This window comes from Rhinatrema bivittatum, chromosome 6 (assembly GCF_901001135.1).
Source record: "Rhinatrema bivittatum chromosome 6, aRhiBiv1.1, whole genome shotgun sequence".
In the NCBI taxonomy this organism is placed as follows: Eukaryota; Metazoa; Chordata; class Amphibia; order Gymnophiona; family Rhinatrematidae; genus Rhinatrema; species Rhinatrema bivittatum.
In genome coordinates, this window is record NC_042620.1 from 243,691,630 (window position 1) to 243,716,185 (window position 24,556).

The 24,556-nt window shown below is 43.7% G+C and overlaps 1 protein-coding gene across 5 annotated transcripts in view; it reads left to right on the forward strand.

Annotated features, from left to right (window-relative positions):
• KLHL13 (kelch like family member 13) overlaps positions 1-24,556 on the forward strand; it is a 266,417-nt gene that overhangs the window by 178,950 nt on the left and 62,911 nt on the right. For all 5 annotated transcript variants that reach the window (XM_029606698.1, XM_029606699.1, XM_029606700.1 and 2 more), the window contains 3 exons: positions 984-1,116; positions 5,026-5,222; positions 23,728-24,523. In XM_029606698.1, the coding sequence (XP_029462558.1) occupies positions 984-1,116; positions 5,026-5,222; positions 23,728-24,523 (1,126 nt within the window). The remainder of the gene's footprint in view (positions 1-983; positions 1,117-5,025; positions 5,223-23,727; positions 24,524-24,556) is intronic.

Below are 24,556 nucleotides of genomic sequence, written 5' to 3' on the forward strand. Positions count from 1 at the left end.
CTTAAAAAGCCACTTTAACTTACTCTCTCCAGCAACTCCTACTCCTTTCCCTTGCAGGCCAAGTAACACACTCCAGAAGCAGCAGAGGCTACCAAAGCTCTGAATTCATGGTCCTCTTCCTTAGGGCCCAAGACCAGTCTCTCTGCCTCTTTTAAGCACACACACACCAGTCAGCTCCCCAACCAGTCTCTCACACGCCAGTCTGCTCCCTGACCACACACACACTCACTCACACTCTCACACTCACTCACACTCCCATCGGCCATGAGATCTGCTGTCTCCCATTGCAGATCGTCAGCTATTTTTCTCCGGGCCAGGCATTGCTACTTGGGTCAATGCTGCCACGACTTTTGAATGCAGCATGTCCTTTCTTTCTTCCCGTATGCCCCGCTGAGCATCACTTCTTCTTCTGGGCCATGGGGGGGTGGGAAGAAAAAAAGTCAATGCTGCAGTTTCCAACTCCCACTAATACTGGTGTCATTGCCGTCCGGGCTTAAGCATGCTGACAGCCTGGATGGGCTTTGGCAGCAGTGCAAGGATGTCTGCACTCACTCTGGCTGAAGGAGAAGAAAGAGTAGCCGGGCCAGCTGCAGTGCGCAACATACCTGCCAATGCTTGGCGATACACTGGTGTGTCACGACATACCGGTTCAGAATCGCTGCTCTGGCAGGCATCCAAATCTTAGATTCTATCAAGGCTCATCAAGTAAGAGCCATGGCTGCATCAATAGCTCATCTATGAGCTGTGCCCCTTGAAGACCTCATACAGTGGTGTAATTTAATAATGTATCTTTTAATTTTGTTTCATTTTTGTTGTAAGAATGTTTGTAACTGAAGCAATGTATATCACAGTGACGGTGTCACCATCTTTTAAAGAAATAAATGATGCGGGAAATTAAGATAGAGACAAAGTTTATTGCCTGCCAGTATTGTCTAAGTTTAGAATATGAAATAAATGGTTATTTTTGTCAATTTTGTTTCAAGGGCTTTGACCAGCTACGAATTGAAGGCTTGCTCTGTGATGTCACATTGGTGCCAGGAGATGGGGAGGAAGTTTTCCCTGTTCACAGGGCTATGATGGCATCAGCTAGTGATTATTTCAAGGCTATGTTTACAGGTATTGTCTTTTTTTTTTTTCCATGTAGCAATTCACAACTTTCTAGAATCTTGGTCACTAAATATGAGCAGTCTTTATTTCTTTGTGTGTCCGCATGAGGATTATAGACACAAGGAACTGGGATAAAATGGGTTAATTGTAAATTATTAAGTGGGGAATATGCAGGGAGAGAGGGGCACAGGGAGAATTCATAAGGAGGATGGAGATGGAGGGCAAAACTGAGCAAGAGACAGCTGAAGTGTAAGTGGAAACTCACATAAATACAATAGTGCTTGAAGGAGTAGTAGAACAATGGCTGAGTAATGTGAAGATTCAGAGATGTCATGTCATGGAACAGTATGTATTCTCTGAGGCACTGCAGGGACTGGAAAAAACAGAGCCATACTTAGAGGGGGGTATCTGGCTGCTATGTAGTAGTATTGATCTCTTGTGTAAGTAAAACTCATTGTTCAGAAAAGAATAGAGCAGGGTTTGGCCAACTTTGGTCCTTAAGAGCCACATACACTTTGGGTTTTCAAGATATTTACAATGAATATGCATGAGATAAATTTGCATGCACTGCTTCTGTTTACAAATCTATCTCATGCCATATTCATTTTGGATATCCTGAAAACCATGCTCGTTAATGGCTCTTGAGGACTGGAGATGACCACCCCTGCAATAGAGAATAAAACTGAATGTTTTAATGCCACTGTATGTATAGTGCAACCACACTTGGAGATGTATGTGCACTTCTGCACTATCTCAAAAAAAGATATACTGAGGGTACTGAGAAGAGCTACAAAAGCAATAATAAATAGAATGGAACGGCTGCCTTAAGAAGAAAGGCTAAACAGGTTAATGCTCATCAGCATGGAGGCTAGAAGTTTCTAAAATCATCTGTGGAACTGGTTAATAGGGGAATGGTTATTTACCTTTTCAAATAGTACCAAGGCATAAGGGACACTGTATGAAACTTAACAGGTAGCAGATTTAAAACAAATTTTAAGAAAGTGTTTTTTTCGGTTAGCATACAATTAAGATGTGGAATTTGTGGCCAGAGAATTTGGTGAGGGTTAATATATAACTAAACTGAAAGGTTGTGCACGTTTCTGGAGTATAAATCCATTAACTTTTTTTTTTTTTAAATATTTCAACTTGATTTCCACTTACTTAGGAAACCACTCAAAAGTGGTTACAATAATAATAATAAAAAAACAAAACCCCATAAAAATATACATAATAAACACCTCAACCTCAACTAGCCTGTCCAGTAAGCATAGCAATAAATAATTATCCTCCCACTCTTCTTTCATCTAGTCATTTATTAGCTAATTAGACATTTATTTATTTATGAAATGTATATCCCACCTATCTAAAATACTAGGTGCTTTACAACAAAAATTCACAATAGCCTACAGCATAGCTGGTAGTCAAAACCATGAAGGGATTTCTTGGGGCAGATACAGAAGGTAGTGGCAAGGGTAGGTGGGAGAGCAGTAGGTAACAGAAATGGGAGCAGCCTGAATGTAGAGACCAATATGCACAATCATATGGAACAATAGAGAGCCCAAAAAGGAGGGAGAGAGAGCCGTCTTTTATAGAAAAATGTCACAAGGCTTTCATGTATTCTTAGAATTGGGAGCACATTGCAGTTTTTCTAGGATAAGCTGCAGGATAACTTGGCTTCACTTACCAGCTAGGGATAAGAAGTGGTAATCTGCTGATGGTCAAGCATGTACAACTGAGAGATTTTTAGAGCAGTGGCTAAGGGCAAAAAGAGAGGATATGGAAGGCTGATTGCCATAGCCAGAAAAATAAAATTGGTGAAGCTTGTACACTAACAGATCAGAGATAATCTCAGCTACAGAAGTGTAGGCAGATCAGATAGTCCTTGGAAGGAAGAGAGGCCTAATGGCTAGAGCAATGGGTTGAAAGCCAAGGAAGGCAGGGTTCAAATCATGCTTCTCCTACTGACCCTTCTTGGGCAAGTCACTTTATCTCTCATTGCCTCTGGTATCCATCTATATTGTAAGCTCTTTGGGCCATGGAATTATCCTATGAAAACAATAAATGAATTCAAAAGAGCTTGGGATAAACCCTGTGGATCCTTAGAGGCTAGAGGTTGGGAATAAAGAAAAGGGTGCATGGGGTAAACTGCATGGCACAGCAGTTACTACCCTTAACAGAATGCATGGTGGGGTAACTGCATGGAGTGACAGTTAACACAGTAATGAACGGCTTATGGTTGTACCTGTATACTTATCACCATTGTACAGCTCTGCATACATCCAACAGCGCTATAAAAATAAAGACTTATAATAATGTATAATTCTTATCTACCAATGTCTGCTGTTAGATGGAAACAAAACTATTACATTCTATGTATAATACGCTTATCCTAAAGTGATGTGTCTTGGGAACTGGCAGAATGCGCATGCACACCCTGCTGGCCACGGAGAAGCATACATGCATTGTTCGGAACATAAGCATGAACTTGCCAAGCAAGTCACATAGCTCAGAATGCGCGTGTGTGTAAGTTCTAAGTTACACTTTTGTGTTCTGCTGTGAGACCAATATACATGGGAACTATTGGGCTACAAATGCTTTCGCATGCACAGCCTACCCATTGCTGAGGAGCTTATACACCTAGCGGATATAGGGCCTGTTGGCAGAGCCACAGGAAAGCAGAGAATCGCGGTATCGACAAGTGTCACAGTGATAGGCAACCTGGAAGAGAGAGCCATGGAACCAGAGAAATAAACATATGGGTAAGAGGGAGAAAATAGCAAATTTTCTTGGGTCAGGTTACAGGGGGAGGAAATGGGATTGAACTGGGAGTGGGGATGGCAAATATCAGGGAAGGAGGTGAAGGAAGGGAAGAGAGAGTGTGCTAGGGAAGGGAGTGAAGTGAGTGCTGGGGTTAACTGGAGAGAAAGGAGGAGGCATCAGCTGGGAAGGGGGGTCAGAGAGTGCAAGGGTTGGGGTGGGAATGGTGTGAGGAGTTTTGGATTTTGGCTAGGGAGCAGGGTTGAAGTGGTTTGTGGTAGAATTGAGATGGGATAGAGATAGTACAGGGCTCAGGTTGGGTTGAATGATCAGAGTATACCGGGGAAAGAGTTCTGGGCTCAGGCTTAGGACAGGTGTCTGAGTGTGCTACGATGGGAGAGAATTTTGGGGTTGGGGTGAAGAGGGGGTTATATTTTGCTGGGTTTGGTTGGTAAGGAAGGGATTGAATAGGGACCTCACAGGTATTTTACTCAGTATCAGCTAGTTCAGATATATTTATTTCATAGTTTAGTTGAAATAAGTATTATGTTATTGAACAGTCCTTTTGCTTACTGTAGCTATTCAGTTTTGGATGTAAGGAAATCTGGCTGTTGCTATATTGATTGTCTTCAGAATAATAATTTAATTCTACCCAGTACATTCAGAGTATAACTGTTCAGCAATTTATGCTATAATTATCTCAGAAGACGACATTTTTAAGTACAATGGACAGAAATATAAGAATACAAAATTAAACCATTTTGGTAAAAATGAAATCAGATTTGTGCATGACCACCAGAGAGACAAATAAGGCAACAAAATTTTGATTACAGAGAAAACTTTAAGGTAAACATAGGTTCTCCTTTAAGGCTGTGCATATGTTAGTGCTTTGTCTTCCATGCACCATATATTTTGAAAGAAAGGTGTATTATCTTTAAGCAGCTGTGCTCAGTTATGCTTAGTTAGAAAAGAAGGCAGCATTTCACATTACATTTTATATGCCTAGTACATTTTTTAAAACATTGGACTTAACTGTTTTTATTCTTGAAAATGTAACATTTCATGTATCTTTATTGCTGCATTTAATACATTCTAGTACTTTCAGAAATTATTTCAGTGTTATAATTAGAATAATGGTAATTATTTTAATTTCTCACTTAGGTGGAATGAAAGAACAAGATTTAATGTGCATTAAGCTTCATGGTGTGAACAAAATAGGTCTAAAGAAAATTATTGATTTCATTTATACTGCAAAACTTTCCCTGAATATGGACAATCTTCAGGATACATTAGAAGCTGCCAGCTTTTTGCAGATTTTGCCTGTCTTGGACTTCTGTAAAGTGTTTCTTATATCTGGGGTAAGATGTTCACGTATTACTATTGCTTCCTCATTGTTTACTTTCATTTGTGAAAAGAGCCTGTTGTCGCTGTAGCTTTTCATTGGATGCATATCATTCAAATTATGGTAGTAAATTTATCATTTAGTATAGAAGTAAACCTGTTGATTGCCATTTGACTGTTCACATATGAAATTAATATATCACTTATTTTCTCTCTAATGTTGATTAACTTGCTGTAAAGAAGAATAAGTACCTGTAGTTCATTAAGATTTTAGGATCTAACTGATGCATCTTGGAGCACTATTGACAGTGCCCTTAGGCTCCTGTGATTGTGTGCTTGCAGGTAGAAACTGCATAATTAGCTTATTGCTACACAATAAAAACTTGCTGCAGAATCAACATTCCTGAAGCTTTCTTAGCTTTTAATTCAATTTTTTGAAGAAAGCTAGAATGCCTGCCTGTCTGCCTTTCGCCTCAGCTCACTCTCTGCTCCTGCTCCAGCCCAGCCTGCAAGGATCCTTCATCTTCTGTTATTTTCCCCCCTTCCACCTGTCCTGAAGGAGAGGGGAGAAGTTGCAGGGCCGGTGCAAGGGTATTAGGCACCCTGGGCAAAAGTTACAGCTTGCCACCCTTCCCACACACAATTTAAATAAATAAATGAATACAAATTTTGCATTTATGATGATAGATTTTGCATGAACAAGAACATTTTAAGTATAATCACTTACAACATGTATATTATATCTACATGCAGTGCTGTAAAACCCTGCAAATAAGTAAAAAAAAAAAAAAAAAAAGGACCCTTGGAATTGGTATTAGGTCTATTGTAATGTGTGTTAGCTATGGGCTTGGCCCTCAAAAAGCCACAAATAAAATTAATTACAATTTCAATATAGTAAGTATGCCATATTAAAACTGCTATAACTGCCAGCACTCAAACGGTAACAACCCTGCTTATGAAAAGAAAACACTGAAATTTACACCAGACCCTAAAATGTCATTTTCCATCGATAAGCCGAGTGAAATAGCCATGCTGTCTTGGGTGCGACGTTATTCGGCGGCATGCAGCTCGGAACCTTCTCAGAATAGTAGAGTTTGACGCTCTGCCCATGTGCAGATGCTTCCGCGTGATTACCTCAATCATCAGTTCTTCTGTTGCATTTTTTCCGCGTTACCGATCAGTCACGAATCTTCTCACTCAGGCCTAGATTCATCATTCTATATTTATAGCAGAATGATGGCCCGCAAACAAACAAGTGGCAGGGGGGGGGGGGGAGATAGTGTGTGGCCATGCCACACACTAATACTCCCATAGCGCCATGGAAAAAGGTGTAGTTACTTCCCACAGTGCTGCTGGCGATAACTTTATCGCCTGCCACGCTGCCGGGACATAACTCCATCCAAACCCCACCCACACTCCTCCCCTTCCCTTAACTTGAATAGTACCGCCTCGATGCAGCCAGTATTGCGTGTGGTAGGGCGTTATCACACGCGATAAGGCCCTAAACCATACAATAAGGCCACATTGCAGCTTGATGAATGACCCGGTCTGTTTGTTAGTTTAAAAAAAAGAAACAAAAACCCCCAAAACAACACTTTTCAGTGCTAGGAAGATGTTGAAAAATGCTCCGGGGTTCAAATACTGATCGTGCGGCCACATTGTCTGCAACAGATGGACATATTACTGTTACCTTTACCTTGGTCCTGACCATGACGAGTCCACCTATAGGGACTATGAACGCATGTCTCCCAGGGCCCAGCATTAGAGGGCCGAAAAAATTGCAAGGCTGTGTGATGCAGAGACGGTATCCTCGCCATCAGGCAGCTATGTGCCATTGCCTCGCCATTCCATGCAGTCGTCGCCAGACCCAAAACCCCAAAATAGAGACACATACAAACCAGTGTCATCAGAGGGTCTACAAATGGCGGGGCAACCGAAACAACGAACCAAGCACCCCAAGCCGACTGAAGCCAAGTCCCATAAAAATAAGGCATTCGGCATCTCCTCCGTTCCTTTTACAAGGCTTTCGAAACAACTTCAAGAACTTCATCATCTTCTATAGCGGCCGTAGGATTGCCTGCTTACGAGCGAGTGCAATTAGGACGTGCATGAAAAACTAGCAGTAGCGCAAAAAACAAAGAAAAAAAGGGGTGGTGCAAACCCTCACACTGCAAACAGACCACCCACCTCGTTCAGATGGCTGTTCTCACAGTACAAAAAAACCATCTTACCAACGAAAGCCCTACAAACAATACACCCAGCATAGGACACCAGTCTACCAGCAAACTTGCCCGCAACCTCCACAACCATGGGTATTGAAAATAATTCAACAGGGCTACCGCTTACAGTTAAACTCTCCCCTGAGCTTGCCTCGATTATCCCCGCCGCCGAGGTACATGACCAAATCCCTCTTGAAGAAAGAAGTAGAGAGCCTAGTAGCAAAAGGAGCCATTCAAGCATCCCATTCCTAGCTAGTAGTTCTCTTGATCCATTTTCAACTTTTGTCCTAAGAGACTTTAACTTACATGTTGATGCATGAATTAAATCAGTAGTATGAATGATATTTCTTGAATCTATGGAATCCCTGGGATGGGACCAAGAAATAAATGAAGTAACAAGGCCAGACATAAATTGGACTTAATATTCATACACACAAATTTTGATAATTTAACCACTGTCCCATGGTCTGACCATAAATTAATAATCATCGCTGTGGGATTACATACTTCAGGTACAAACAAAGGTTACCATAAACAGCATGTATCATACTGAAAGACAAACAAAACTGACAACCTTAAATCTAAAATCCCAGATTGTTTTGAAGAGTTAATCTATGATAACACCCCTACAGCCATAGAAAAATGGGATGAAATCATCTTAAAAATTGTTAATGAAATTAGCCCAATCCAAAATAAAACTATAGATCACAAAAGAAAAAAATACCCCTTGGTATAGTGATGACATTAGAAAATGTAAGCATGTTCTATGCAGTCTAGAGCATAAATGGAGAAAAATTACTACACCTAGAATTTGGGGATATTTAGAGCACATCTAGGAAAATATCGAGCTTCTTATTAACCAAGCCAAAAAAGAAAGTATTACTCTAGTAAAATCAATGTAATTAAATTTAATCCAAAGCTTTTGTATTCCACAGTAAAACATCTTACAAAACCTTTCACCCAAAATCTGAATAACAATGGCCTATTGCCATCAAAATGCAATAATTTTGCTGATTTCTTTAACAAAATTGAAAAATTAACAAAAATGCTTCCCCCTGTACAAAAGACACAACTTGTATACCAGACCATATCCAACATAACTTGACATAATTTAGCACTTACTTCAGAACTCGAGGTCCAGCAAATCATTGCAAAAATGAATCCAGCTAGTTGCCCTCTAGATCCCATTCCAACTACTGCTTGGAAAGATGCATGCATCAAGATCTCGCCCACGATAACTAAATTAGTCAACCTGTCGTTCAATATCATCTTCTCTAAAAAGAGCTTCCATCAGACCTATACTAAAGAAGCAAGACATTGACCAAACACATTAGGCAGTTACAGACCAATTTTGTCACTACCTTTTCTAGCCAAAATTATGGCAAAAGTAGTATTGCAACAACTAACGGATTATTTGGAAGAAAATGGTATGCTCTTTCAGAATCAATTTGGTTTTAGAAAGCACTATAGTACAGAAACATTATTACTTTCTCACAGGACAAGCAGGATGGTTGTCCTCACAAATGGGTGACATCGAGGATGGAGCCCACCACGGAAAACTTCTGTCAAAGTTTAAACAGAACTTTGACTGGCCCCTACTGGGCATGCCCAGCAAGGCACTGACCCTGCAGCCAGCAGGGGTCTCCCTTCAGTCTTCTTTTTTCCGCGCAGCAGTTGCCACGCGGTGAAAGGAGCTCTCTAACCACGTTCCTGACAGGAATTTGGAAGTTAATTTCCTAAGAAAATTTGCCCCTCAGGGGTCTCCCTTCGACAAATTTTTAGTCATCTTATGGAACCCGGTAAGTTTTTTGCCTTTTTCCATCGACTACCGTCGATTTTGGCCCTTGAGGCCTGTTGGCACTTACCGATCCCCAGCCTAAATTTTGGCTTCAGGCCATGGCAACGGGGTTCCGCCGTTGTCCGGATTGTACCCGGACTATGTCCATCACAGACCCCCACAGGGTTTGTGTAATGTGTTTGGGTAGTGAGCATGATGTCCTGACTTGCACCAAATGTGCCTTAATGACACCCAAGGGTCGCAAAGCCAGGATGGAGAAGATGGGGCTCCTCTTCCATGCACCCACCCCAACGCCATCGATAGCATCGACGTCATCGGAACCGGCACCGTCGAAGTTGTACCATCATCGTCAACCCTCCGGTGACCGTCCGCCATCGATCGCTTCTCGGCCGTCGACTCCCGTCCCTTCCCCGGATGGGCGAGGGGATCGGAAGGAAAAGCACCGCCATCGACGGCACAAGTCTCGGCCTGTCGAGGATCCACAGCCATCGACCTCTGCTCAAGCCGAGCCACCGACAAAGAAGCCGCGAACAGACCGGACACCCTCCACGTCTCGTTCGCCGGCATCGAGGAAACCCTCACCCTCCCGGGGTGTGGGGGCCGTGATCCCACCGGTTACGGTGGTCCCTCCGGCCCTGCCTCAGCCTCCCTCTCCCGTCGAGCCGGGTATGGTTACCCCTGGTCTCCGGGCAGAACTGGACCGGCTGGTCCAGGAGGCCATCGAGAAAGCGATGAAGAAATTGCAACCTCCATCGGCACCGTCTCCGGCACCGGTTCCAGTGCCGCCCCCCGACACCGGCACCGGCTTCGCCACCGAGGAGGGAACCGACCACCGAGCCGTTGATACAAGCGCTAGCACCGCTACTGAGCCGCATGGAGGCGCTCATGACGGCCCTTCCATCGGTGATTCCAGTACCATCGACAACACCACCGTCTCCGACTGGATTTTCATCGGCAGGAGAAACACCGTTCCGGATTCCCCCTTCTGGGGTGGTTCCATCGGTGCCTTCTGGTATATCTCCACCGATATATCCTTCGGTTCCATCCATTCCACACCAGGCACCGATTCCATCGGCAGCACCGAAGCCATCGATGCCATTTCTGGTTCCACCTACGGCACCGATTCCACCTCGGTTTCCATCGATGCCTTCAGAGCCTCAGCCAGGTCCATCAGGGCTACAAGCCCCACTTGATCCCTACGATACCTGGGGTGATGATGATGATACATCTTCTGACACAGATTTGCCTTCGCCACCATCTCCTACAGAGAGTAGAAAAAGATCTCCTCCTGAGGATCTATCTTTCATTAATTTTGTGAAAGAGATGTCAGAAGTTGTACCTTTTCAACTACAATCTGAAGCTGATGACAGACACCAGATGATGGAACTCCTTCAATTTCTGGATGCTCCAAAAATCATCGCTTCCATCCCTATACACCAGGTGTTTTTGGATCTGCTCAAGAAAAACTGGGAATCTCCTTCATCAGTGTCCCCAGTTAACAAAAAAGCTGACTCCACCTACCTTGTCCAGTCAGCACCAGGTTTCCAAAAACCTCAACTGGATCATCGCTCTGTTGTGGTTGAGTCCGCGCAGAAGAAGGCCAAGCGTCTTAAGCCACACTCTTCTACCCCACCTACCAGGGACAACAAGTTCCTAGATAGTGTTGGACGGAAAGTCTATCATGGAGCTATGTTGATTTCACGCATAGCTTCATATCAACTTTACATGACTCAGTACAACAGAGCCATCCTTAAGCAGATGCAAGACTATGCTGACACGTTGCCAGACCAATACCAACCGCAGCTTCAAGCCCTTCTTCACAAGGGATTTGAGGCAGGGAAGCACGAGATTAGGACTGCCTACGACATATTCGATGCTTCCACAAAAGTTTCAGCCACAGCCATCTCAGCCAGACGTTGGGCTTGGTTAAAATCATCCAACCTTCGCCCAGAGGTTCAGGATCGTCTTGCTGATTTACCCTGCTTAGGCGATAATTTGTTTGGAGAGCAAATTCAGCAGATTGTGGCGGAGTTAAGACCACCATGAGACGTTGAAACAACTCTCATCTGTCCCACCTGAGCTGACCTCCAAGCAACCGCAAAAGAAAGACTCTAAGAAGTCATTCTTTCGACCACGCCGTTATTACCCTCCATCGGCCAGGCCTCGTCCAGCTCGATCCTCTACTAGGCCTCAGCCGCGTCAGCCTAGGAAACAAAGGCCTACTGTAGCCCCTCCTCCTGGGCCTGCGGCTGGCCTTTGACTCCCCTGTAGGGAACACATGCCAAACCCCTCTTCCGGACATCCCTGTAGGAGGTCGACTGTACCATTTTCTACAACCTTGGTTGCAGATCACCTCAGATCAGTGGGTGCTAACAATTATCGCACAGGGTTACCACCTCAACTTCATAACTCTTCCGGCAGACTCCCCGCCTCTTCAAGCGTGGAGTCTATCCACCCATTTGGCTCAATTACAACAGGAAGTATCCCTTCTTCTGCAATCAAATGCTATAGAACCCGTTCCTCCCTCTCAACGAGGCACGGGATTCTATTCCAGATACTTCCTAATACCAAAGAAATCAGGGGGACTACGTCCCATTTTGGACCTTCGAGCCCTTAACAAATACCTTCAAAAAGAGAAGTTCAAAATGGTAACCCTAGGCGCGCTGCTCCCTCTGCTACAAAGAGGGGATTGGCTGTGCTCTCTCGACCTCCAGGACGCTTATACCCACATTGCGATCACACAATCCTATCGCAAATATCTGCGGTTTCTAGTAGGCCACGACCATTATCAATACCGTGTCCTCCCTTTCGGTCTAGCTTCTGCCCCACGAGTCTTTACCAAATGTCTCGTAGTGGTAGCAGCATTCCTAAGGAAGGAAGGTGTCCACGTCTACCCATACCTGGACGATTGGCTAATCAGGGCCTCCACCCAACAGATAGCTCAATCCTCCCTAAAATTGACAATTCAAACACTCCTTTCCTTAGGGTTTCTCGTCAATTACGAGAAATCTTGCTTAGTCCCGTCTCAAACCTTATCCTTCATTGGGGCAGACTTGGACACCTTACAGGCAAAGGCTTACCTTCCTCTTCAGAGGGTCCACACCCTAATGTCCCTGGCTCGCCAGCTCCAGTCTCAGAACACTGCCACGGCTCGCCAGTTCCTCATTCTCCTAGGGCACATGGCATCCTCGGTTCAAGTCACTCCCATGACCCGACTAGCCATGAGAGTAACACAATGGACTCTACGACACCAATGGATTCAAGCTTTTCAGCCTCTGTCCTCCATAGTCACAGTCACACAAGCGCTGCGCCTATCCTTAACCTGGTGGACGACTCAGGTCAACCTCCTTCAGGGCTTACCCTTTCTTCCACCGGATCCGCAAGTAATCCTAACCACCGACGCTTCTCACATCGGTTGGGGAGCCCATGTGGACGACTTTCAAACCCAAGGGTTATGGTCCAAAGAGGAAGCCGAACACCAGATCAATTTCCTGGAACTTCGAGCAATCCGCTATGCGCTCCGCACTTTCAAAGATCATCTCTTTCATCAGATAATCTTAATCCAGACGGACAACCAAGTGGCCATGTGGTACATAAACAAGCAGGGAGGCACAGGCTCCTTCCTTCTGTGTCAGGAAGCTGCGCAGATCTGGGCGGAAGCCCTCTCCCACTCCATGTACCTCAGGGCCACTTACCTGCCGGGAGTAGACAATGTATTGGCAGAACAGCTGAGCCGTGTCTTCCAACCACACGAGTGGTCACTCGATCCTCTGGTAGCGACCTCTCTGTTTCACAAGTGGGGTTCTCCCCGCATAGACCTCTTTGCGTCCCCTCAGAACCACAAAGTGGACGATTACTGCTCTCTCATTCGGAGCCAGCACTCTCGGCCGAGGGATGCATTCTCCCTCAAGTGGACAACCGGTCTGCTCTATGCATTCCCTCCACTCCCTCTTGTGTCAAAGACTCTCGTGAAGCTACGCCAGGACGGAGGAACCATGATCCTGATAGCACCTTACTGGCCACACCAAGTATGGTTTCCAATACTCCAGGATCTCTCCATCCGCAGGCACATTCCTCTGGGAAAGGACCCGCATCTGCTCACTCAAAACGACGGATGCCTCCTCCATCCCAACCTCCAAGTCTTGTCCCTGACGGCATGGATGTTGAAAGGTTAGTCCTTCAGCCTTTCAGTTTCCGTTTCTCGGGTCCTGATAGCTTCACGAAAGCCTTCCACAAGAAAGTCTTACTCATACAAATGGAAAAGGTACACATCATGGTGCACTTCTCAGTCCCTTGATCCCCTTTCCTGTCCAATCTCCAAATTCTTGGACTATTTATGGCATCTCTCTGAATCAGGTCTTAAAACCTCTTCTATCAGAATGCATGTCAGTGCGGTAGCCGCCTTCCATAACGGTATTGGGGGTAATCCTATTTCAGTACAACCCCTAGTATCACGCTTTCTTAAGGGCTTGCTCCATCTAAAGCCGCCCTTGCGTCCTCCGGCCCCATCCTGGGACCTTAACCTGGTTCTTGGTCGTCTTATGAAACCTCCTTTCGAACCTCTGCACTCCTGTGACTTTAAATATCTCACTTGGAAAGTGTTATTCCTTTTGGCTATTACTTCAGCTCGCAGGGTTAGTGAATTACAGGCCCTAGTTACCTATCCGCCTTACACTAAGCTCCTGCAGGACCGCGCGGTACTCCGCACTCACCCTAAATTTTTACCTAAGGTAGTTTCTGAGTTTCATATCAATCAATCCATCATACTACCTATCTTTTTTCCCAGGCCCCACTCCAACTCTGGAGAGCAGACCCTGCATACCCTAGACTGTAAACGAGCTCTAGCTTTTTACCTAGACCGTACAGTTTCCCATAGGAAGAGCACTCAATTATTCGTCTCTTTCCATCCTAATAAGTTGGGACAACCTGTGGGTAAGCAGGCTCTTTCTTCCTGGTTGGCGGACTGCATTTCTTTTTGCTATGAGCAAGCTGGCATTCCTTTTCAAGACCGTGTTAAAGCACACTCTGTGAGGGCCATGGCGACGTCAGTGGCACACCTTCGATCGGTGCCGCTTCCTGACATCTGCAAAGCTGCAACCTGGAGTTCTCTCCATACCTTTGCAGCCCATTATTGTTTGGACAAGGCTGGAAGACAGGACTCCATCTTCGGCCAGTCTGTCTTGCGTAACCTTTTTCCAACCTGATGTACCAACACCCTTCCACCTACCCGGTTGGGTGCGGATGCCCTTTCCCAAATTTCTCCTCACTTATTGTGCCTGCTGCACACCGTTGGGTACATTTGGTGCAAGTCGGGACATCCTCAGCTCGGTACTCACCCATTTGTGAGGACAACCATCCTGCTTGTCCTGTGAGAAAGCAAATGTTGCTTACCTGATGTAACAGGTGTTCTCACAGGACAGCAGGATGTTAGTCCTCACGAAACCCGCCCGCCTCCCCGCGGTGTTGGGTTCGTTTTATTCTTACTTTCTAGGCACTGCCTGTAGCTTTGAAAATCAGACTGAAGGGAGACCCCTGCTGGCTGCAGGGTCAGTGCCTTGCTGGGCATGCCCAGTAGGGGCCAGTCAAAGTTCTGTTTAAACTTTGACAGAAGTTTTCCGTGGTGGGCTCCATCCTCGATGTCACCCATTTGTGAGGACTAACATCCTGCTGTCCTGTGAGAACACCTGTTACATCAGGTAAGCAACATTTGCTATCTGATTTCAATATTATCTGGCAAGGTTTTGAAGGCAGACAGTTTGATCTTTCAGCAGCTTTTGATAGTCAGTCACATCTTATTAACATGATTGAGAGTGGACAGGCACTCGAGTAGATAAAGTCATTTCTAGAGAATAGATCATTCCAAGTTAAAATTTTTAATGGCGGTTCTTCTTGGTGTCCCATAAGGGTCTGCACTTTCACCAATCCTTTTCAATATATGCTTCATACCCCCTTTGCAAATTCTTAGCTCGGTCTCAATTTTCGCATTTATGTTGACAGTGTGCAACTTTTTATCTCAGTTGCTCATTCTTTTCACATACCTTTAAACTTCTTTAATCATCTAAATTACAGCGATTCAAAAATGGCTGTTTCATAATAGACTCATATTAAACATTGATTCATCTTTTAAGAAAACGGACCATTGAAAAAATTCCCCTGTTAAAAATTGGCTCCTATAATACTTTCACCTCAGATTCCGTACAGGATCTTGGGGTAATTCTAGACAAACTTTCAATGATAGGACACATTTGCACAATTATTAAATCTGGATATTACAATCTTCCCAAGCTGAGGCAGCTAAAACCACAACTTGAACAAAATTACTTTTGGTTAATACCACAAACAGTAATGAGCCAGATCTTAAAATCTACGCGCGGGCGTAGATTTGTTCGCGCAACCAGGCGTGAACAAATCTACGCCCGATTTTATAACGTGCACGCTGCCACACACGTTATAAAATCCGGGCTCGACGCGCACAAGGGGGTGCACATGTGCACCTTGCATGCGCCAAGCCCAAGGGGAGCCCAGATGGCTTTCCCCGTTCCCTCCAAGGCCGCTCCAAAATCAGAGCGGCCTTGGAGGGAACTTTTTTTCCGCGGCCCCCCCCCCCCCCCCACCTTGCCCTCCCTTCCCCTATCTAACCCATCCCCCATCCCTAACTAAATCCCCCTCCTACCTTTACTCCAAAAGTTACGCCTGCCCAAGGCAGACATAACTTGCGGGCTGCCGGCGCACCATGCCCCGGCACAGGCCGCTGTGCTGGAGCACTCGACCCTACCCCCGGACCGCCACCATGCCCCTGGACTGCCTCTTTTTGCAAGCCCCGGACATACGCGCGTCCCAGGGCTTGTGCGCGCCACCTAGCCTATGCAAAATAGACTCGGCGCGCGCAAGGGCAGATTTTCTCGGGTTATGCGCATAGCCTTTGAAAATCTGCCCCTATATTTTCAAAAATCAATTTTATTTATTTTATTTATTTATTTTATTTATAACTTTTTATATACCGGCATTCGTAAAAAAAAAAACCATCATGTCGGTTTACAGACAACTGAGAAAGGAAATTACAATGATAGGTGGAGAAAGGATAGGTAGTTAGAAGGTGAGATACCTTTGCTGTAGAGCCAACGGGCGTCACAGTTAATAAACGGGGTTACATATAGATAACCAAATTAGGTAAAATTAGATAAAATTAGCCAAGATTAATTATATACAAGAGGAGGCAGTATGGGTGATAGGGCGGGGGTGAAGCGCACGGGGGAGGCGGGGTGGGGGTGGAACTGAACAAGGGAGCAGGGGGTGGCGATGGGAAGGGGAGATGGTAAATGTATATAGGAAGCTGCAAGATGGATGGGGGGGGGTGGTGAAGGTAAGGAGGGGGCAAGTTCCTATTTTTGGGTCTTCCAGCAAATACTCTGACATCCCTTCAAATGCTCCAAAACTCAGCTGCGCGGTTACTTTCAGGCGTAAAAAATTAAATCACATCACACTGATCCTGTCTTCCTTGCATTGGCTCCCAGTACAATATCATATACAATTCAAGGTACTTGCAATAATTCATAAAATCATTAATAATGAAGACAGTGTATGGCTGGGAACTATATTACGCTTCTACATTCCCCAGAAAACGTTAAGATCTGCAAATAAAAGACTGCTTGATGTATCTACTGCACCCATCTTATAGAACTTTGAGAGAGCAATTTCAAAACTGAGTCAAAGCTGTGGATCACCATGCCCGAATACTTAAGAACACTGACTGATTTTAAGCTTTTCAAGAAGACCTTCAAAACTTGACTTTTTATAACACTTTTGGTAAATAATTAAAGAAATTAGATATAATGAGATTGTACTATATGTAATGTAGAATACATGTAAATACATTGTGTGATTTTATCTTGTGAATTGCCCTGATCTTTCTCCAGAAAATGCCCAGAAAACAACAAGGTAGGCAATCTAAAAAAGCCATGAGGAAAAACAAAAGGAATAGATGCCCAAAAAGTCTTTTCCAAAATCTTTAATGGGTGGAGACGTTTGCCCGACTCAGGCCAAGTTTCACCACCTTCTAGTGGCTGCCTCAGGGGCTCAAAGTGAACTCTCAAATTTGAAAACAATTTGAATTGAATCACATATGAAGTGTGTATTCAAAAGCCATCTGCAGTGCAAACATATCTTAAATGAAGCGAATTACACTTAAATCTGACGGTTCCATTCACCCAATGGCGCTGCATACGTGTAGACTGCGAGTCAGCATCTGTAGTCTCCACCCATTAAAGATTTTGGAAAAGACTTTTTAGGCATCTTTCTCCAGAAAGGACAGAATACAAATCTTTGTATATGAATAAATAAACTTTATGTGGAATAAAATAGGATCGCAGCATAACACATAGTGCAAAGCAACATTATAGTACAAAACAGCTTGCAACTTGCTAATAAGATTAGAATCCAAAACCAACATACAGGGTAGACTCGGCACAGATCCATCAGCAATATGATCAAAGCATTATTATCCTCACATATGTTGAATTCACCTATCAAAGCTGTTGCACTATGAGCATGCTAGATTGGGCCCCACCTTTGTATTTGTAATCCCCTACCATCGAAGTTGGGGATCCGTCGATATTGTGTTGTCGATACCTACCTACTGTAGAAGCGGAGGGTGTTGCTATGGTGGCAGGCGCTCAAAATTGTCTGTTATATAGCGTATATGCTGGGCCATTTCTACATACTGCAATCTCTTCTCATGAACAACAAACTGTGCTGGGTACTCCTTATGCCACATCCCCCGGGTAACGAAACCTCATTTACCTGGGGGCCCCCCACCTTAAATTAAATGCTGCAGCCCATTCGGGTTGATGGCAATTCAATAACATCATGAAGCCTGTTGTTGAATATTTCTAGGCCCCCATTGGACAAATATGTTTTATCTGGGTGGAAAGTCCCAGGCAGCTCTCATCAATTAAGTCATGCAGTAGGCTGATACCATTTAAGATAGGCATAAACCTGCTTACCCACTACTTCAATGTTTTCCTTGTTTTTTTCCAATGCTTAATGAGTCCTCTTGCCTTTCCATATTCTCCTGGGAAAGATGCAAAACCAAATGATGCAAGCCTTCCAGAATAAACCCGCTATTATGATGCAGTTCTTCTGTATTGCTTGAACCAATTCAACACTGTGCCTGCAAGTGATATAATGTCCTCTCAGGTGGAAATTATTGCCCATGGGGAAGGTTGCTCCTTGTGCAAACGCCAGATAATTTGCATCAATAGGCCCCCGCTTCATTCCCTGGTGTCTCAACCAGATTACTGCAATCGGAAATGCTGTCATTCCTACATCTTCCCCTAGTGGTCTCACTAGCGCCTGTTTATGCGCCTAATGCACATAAGAATGCTCTATGATCCAGACATTGGTTGATCTGTACTTGGAATAAGCATAAAATATTAATTTTGATGCTAGTGATAGTAGGATTCAGGCCTCACAGAGCTGGTAATGCTGTGAATGCCAGCTGCTCACAGCCATTATCGCATATCTTGTTAGATCCAAGGCTGAAGCGGAGGTAGCTGCCCCAGTCCTGAATGAGTGCGTGGAATAGCCCTTGCTATCTACGCCCTTGCTATCAGCCCTTGGGCTCATTCGCAGCACACGTATAAACTGGAAACAGGACAGCAGTAGTGTATTTGCATGTATAAGCAGGGGGCCTGGCACATCAAGCCTAAGAGATAAGTAGCACTCCAGGTTCATCACCAGGCAGGTGACGTGCCCTTTCGACCTATTTAAAATAATGCTTTCCCCCTTTTGTTGCTTGCTCATTTTTTAACTTGTGCAGATTAATGGTAATTTGATCGTGAGCCAGCACAATATCATCACACAATAAACCTGATTCTGGGAAACTTGCAGGTCACCTTCATCTAGCGATCGTATCCTGCACCCCTGCCATCCACATAAGCATGGCCCGCCGAGTGGCCACAAGTCACAATCGCTCTCCATGTGCATAGCCACACATGCAAAAATTGTAAAGGTCCCAAAGCTACTGCAAATCCCTTGCTGGAATATCTGCCTTATCGTTGTACTGCCGCCAGGCTGTGCTGCTCCCTTGTCCCTGCTTGCCTAGCGGATGGCTGCTGCTTTTATCTTTATTGCCTATCGCTTGCGTCTTGCACTCAAGTGAACAGGTAAGACGGCAGAGCAGAGCTGGTACAAGAGCTGCACAGAGCTGGAACTGTGCAAGAAAAGGGGGTTCCTGTGCTGAGCCCTGGCCTTTAAAGCCTAAGCCTAGCCCATGAACCTGCCTTTCCTCTTCTCTTATTACCTACCCCACCCCTTCCTATATGTTTGCTTCATCCCCTCCCTGGCTTGCTGCACTCTTTGCCACCCTCCTCCCATGCCTCCCATGCCTTCCTTGCTTATCTTCCCTCCCCCTTCCCCTCCCTGCAGTAACTGCCTATGCTCTTTCCCTGTCCATGTTGTGCCCTGCTCTTTTTAATAGGGAGATGCAGGATCTTTAATTTTAGTTTATAGAAGCCTTTATGACTTTAGTTTGATCTTTATTTGGACTTATGAATCTCTTAAAGTCAGAGCACTAAGCAATTTACAAAATAAAACATTTACAATCTAGGATCAAACAATGTGACGCAAACATAAAATAAGATACCAGGCAGAGCTGCATAACTCATAACACCATATACCATAAGAAGTGATGTTCATGTTCAGTTTTAATTTTATTTTGACTGTAATTTCAATGTTATAACAAAATAAGTAGGTGAAAAATCATTGGAAAAGTAATTTTTCCACTGACTACTTTTTTGGTCTAAGATTGAAATTCCCAGGCAAAATAAAATAAAAACTGAAAATGAAGGACCCTAACAATAAGGAATCACAGTGCAATCTTAAAAACAGTTTTGACAGAACCCTAGGAAAACATAATGATAAAATGCCAAGCATTTATCACATTAATTTTGATTTAAAATACCTACAGGTAAAGCCAAATAACTCATAACATTTAAAATAAAAAGTCAAAGTGCTACCTTATAAACAAAGAGACAACACCTTAATTGAATGTAACATTATAAAAATGTGTTGTCAATTTTAAATAAAAAAAGTAAAATGCCTACAAATAAGCTAGCGTAAACAAAAAAGTTTTTAATGATGTTTTGAATGTCTTAGTGCATTCCATGAGGCGCCAAGTGTTCAGGATGAAAGTTCCACAGGGATGCTGCAGCTACAAAGAATTCCCTCATTTCAATGGGACAGGCTTGTTTGGGCGATGGAACATCCAACAAACATCTTGTAATAGACAACAAAGCACGCATAGGGTTATATATTTTCAGAAGGGCATTAGCCTAAGGGAAAGAATTTCAATAAATGATGAATCATTAAACCAATTTTATACTGCATGTAAAATTGAACTGCCGACCCTGTGTAGACCCTGGTTGAGTATATCCTGGTAGGTGGCTTTCTGGTTCTGACTAAGCCTGGTTGAGTCAAGTTTTTTTGGGGGGGAGGTGTCAGGAGAGAGCCCCCCAGGCACATATCTCCTATCTAGGTTCTGTCGCCTCTTGTCTTCTGGGCTCCCTCTCCCGCCTGCCTTAGTTTTGTTTTCTCTTTCAGCATTGGTGAAGCTTAAAAAAAAAAAAAAAAGAGAAGCAGAAAGGAATTTGCTGGCTGCTATGTCTGAGGCTGTACAGAGCTCAGGCATCTGTGAAGGGGTGTACTGGGGGTCTTCAGCCAATTCAGTAAACTCCGTCCCATGATTAAGTGGTGGTGAGTGACTTCAGCTCTTGGATGGGCACCATTTTTCGTTGCTGATTGCAGTAAGGGCTGGTCTGGGGGAAGAGGCAGTCTTTCTGGTCTAATGGCAGAGAGAGGCCATCAGTGTAGAGGATGTGGGAGCTGGTTCATGTCCTGTGCAAGCAGCTCCTTTTGTCTTGTATACGATGGTAACTGAGGTGGGGGGGGTGTGTTTCCTTTGGGAAAGACGTCAGGGCAGTGTGAACTTGCACCCTCTCTACTTTTGGCAGCATGCTGACTGGAATGGCCGCCAGTTTTCATTCTGCAGGTGACCCAGCTTTTCTCTTCAGTGTTCCCAATTTTTTCCGGCCTGAAACCCAAAGCCTCCTGTGTTGGCTCTGGAATAGGAGAGAATTTTGGGAGCATCATCAAGAGTGTCTCTCCTTTTCCTTATCCCAAAGGCATGTCTCTCCTGAATTTGTGTTGGAGATGCACTAGGCCTTCTGTGCCATGCAGAAGCTTGGTGGAGGAGAGGGCCTCAGGGAGTTTTTGAGCCTTTCCCCCCTCAATTCTGAAATTTGAAGGCTGGGAAGCTTTCCTTAGAGTGTGAGGATTCCTCTTTCATTAAGTTGTTTAGAAAAGAGGAACTCACTTCTCTGATTTCTCAGATTATTTCTGCTCTCCAGCTGTAACCTTCTAGAGTTGAGGAGACTCCTAAGGGTAGCAACCATGCTTGAGAGAGTTAGGAAGCCATCTAAGGTTTTTCCTCGTCATAAGCGATGAAGCGCATGATCTTGTCAGAATGGAGTTCCCCTGAAGGGGATCTCAAAGCATAAGACTTTGGACAAGCAAAGGATAGATAATGTATGTTTCTAGTTTCCTGAGTTTATTCCCTGGTTTTAACCATGATCTGCAGGATGACTAGCCCAGTTGAGGGGGGAACAGTCCTTAAAGATCCTCAGGATAGAAAGATTGAATTCCTCTTAAACTCTTGGCCATCTAGTCCTCCATTTGTGAGGGTTATGTAGCTTTTGCAGCAGTTCCCAGTGCAGCAGTTCCCATTGAGTTCAGAGATGTTCCGATTAGAGTCTGGGGCCGCTTTTTTGGCAGATATAATGTATGATCTTATTAGGCTGCCTCCTGTGTCAGTTGTGTTGGTTTACTTGGTGTGGAGGCTTTTATGGCTGTATAATTGGACATAGATAGGGGCAGCAGAATGCCTTTTTGCTTGGAGGGAACCCAACCAAGCTCTACTTTTGGCCCTGCCCTTGAGCTCCCACTGCCAATTTCTTACTTTATGTTAACAGTTAATGTGATTTTTTTTTACATACATTCTTTGTATAAATCATAGAGTATAATTATTCATTTCCAGGTCATCCAATAAAATGCTTGTTGCTAGAAAACCAGATATAGTAGTAAAGGAAAAAACTATAAAATCAGCTTTACTAGTAGATGTCAATACTAAGACGCTGTTCTATACTATGTATGGGGAGTGAGAAGATCAAATCCCAAGAGACCAAGAAAATGTGGCCTAAAGATACAGAAAAGGTTCTAATTATTTGGGCACTATTCACCTAATTAAAAAGAACTTCCAAGATCATCTTAATACGTTGCCAGTATATATTAAACCAAACAATCGTCAGAAAGAAACTGTTTGGCACAATGAAAATATTAAGAGCACTAGCAGTAAATTTGATAGTTTACGAGGATACCCATCTTTAGCTTTAGAGTGGGGTTCATTCTTGTCATTGTATGTGCAAGACAAACCCATTATAAATCTTGTACCTCCAGTTCTGTAAATGTATACTCTATCCACAGGAACCCCACAATCTCTCACATACTCCTCTAAGAATGGGGAAAGAGCAGGATATTTCCCCTACACCTCACCACACAAAAACATTCAGATGTCATCTAAGTAACAGTAACACAAACTCCCTCCACTCTAGGCACATTGTGAAATAATTGAAAATCCTGCACCACCACCCTCCCCCCCCCCCCCAAAAACCCCCCCCCCAAAAAAAACCACTTGGCACATTTATAGCAAATTTATTTATTTATTTATAGGGTTTTTTTTATACCGACATTTGTTTAGTAACATCACATTGGTTTACAGATAACTTGAAATTAGCAACAGTGCTTTACAATTGATAAACAGAAAAGTATAGTTAGCAAAACAGGTTGATGAACCAACGTGATTAAACATAAAAGGTGGATAACTGTGTAATTAGAGAGTATAAAACAGTGTAGAAAGGTATGAACAAGCGAGATACAAGTATAATCTACAACATTGCATAACGTACAAAATCATGAAGGAAGATATCAAGTTGTGGAGGGTTAGAGTATAAGAGAGGAAGCAAGCGCGCAGGGTTGTAGAAATGTAAAAAGGAGATCAGGGCAGAGATGTGCCCTACTTGCAGTAACACTAACTTTCTGGACTCCATAGGCAAGGTTGTTGTTTTTGAAAAGGCAGTACTGCAAATATTACCTGGGCCCTAGAACACCAATATATTTCCTATTGGGAAATCACAATGAACAAGACTGCTTGGTTACCTCCTGTGTGTCTATACTGGTCTAGCAGGATGACAAGGAAGGAGAAATTTAGTCTTACCTGTTTATTTTCTTTCCTTGAATCCTGCTAGACCAGTCCAGAACCTTTTGAGTAGAGTGTAATATAAAAATGTGCTTTTGAGTATTTCTTGACTAATTTTTACTTGTTCTTTGTTTAAATGAAAATTAAATTAGAAAACAGAATTATCAGTTTTCATAGCTTTTCTCTCTTGCACTTAGGTATCTTTAGAAAATTGTGTGGAGATTGGACGAATTGCCAATACCTACAATCTCACAGAAGTGGATAAATATGTTAATAATTTCATCCTAAAGAATTTTCCTCCTTTATTAAGTACTGGTGAGTTTGTGAAGCTCCCGTTTGATCGTCTTGCCTTTGTGCTTTCAAGTAATAGCCTTAAGCACTGCACTGAACTTGAACTCTTCAAGGCTGCCTGTCGCTGGCTACGATATGAAGAACCCCGAATGGAATTTGCTGCAAAATTAATGAAGAACATCAGATTTCCACTCATGACACCACAGGATCTTATTAACCACGTACAAACAGTGGATTTCATGAGAACTGATAACACATGTGTGAATTTGCTTTTGGAAGCCAGCAACTACCAAATGATGCCATTCATGCAACCTGTTATGCAGTCAGAGAGAACTGCTATTCGGTCTGACAGCACTCACCTAGTAACACTGGGTGGCGTTTTAAGGCAGCAACTAGTTGTCAGCAAAGAACTACGAATGTATGACGAAAAGGCACATGAATGGAAATCTTTAGCTCCCATGGATGCACCAAGATACCAGCACGGGATTGCCGTAATTGGAAATTTTCTTTATGTAGTTGGTGGACAGAGTAATTATGACACAAAAGGAAAAACAGCAGTTGACACTGTCTTCAGGTTTGATCCTCGTTATAATAAATGGATGCAAGTAGCATCTTTGAATGAAAAGCGGACATTCTTCCACCTAAGTGCCCTCAAAGGTCATTTATATGCAGTTGGTGGTCGAAATGCAGCTGGTGAATTGGGTAAGTGTTTACATGCTTGAAAATTTCCATTTT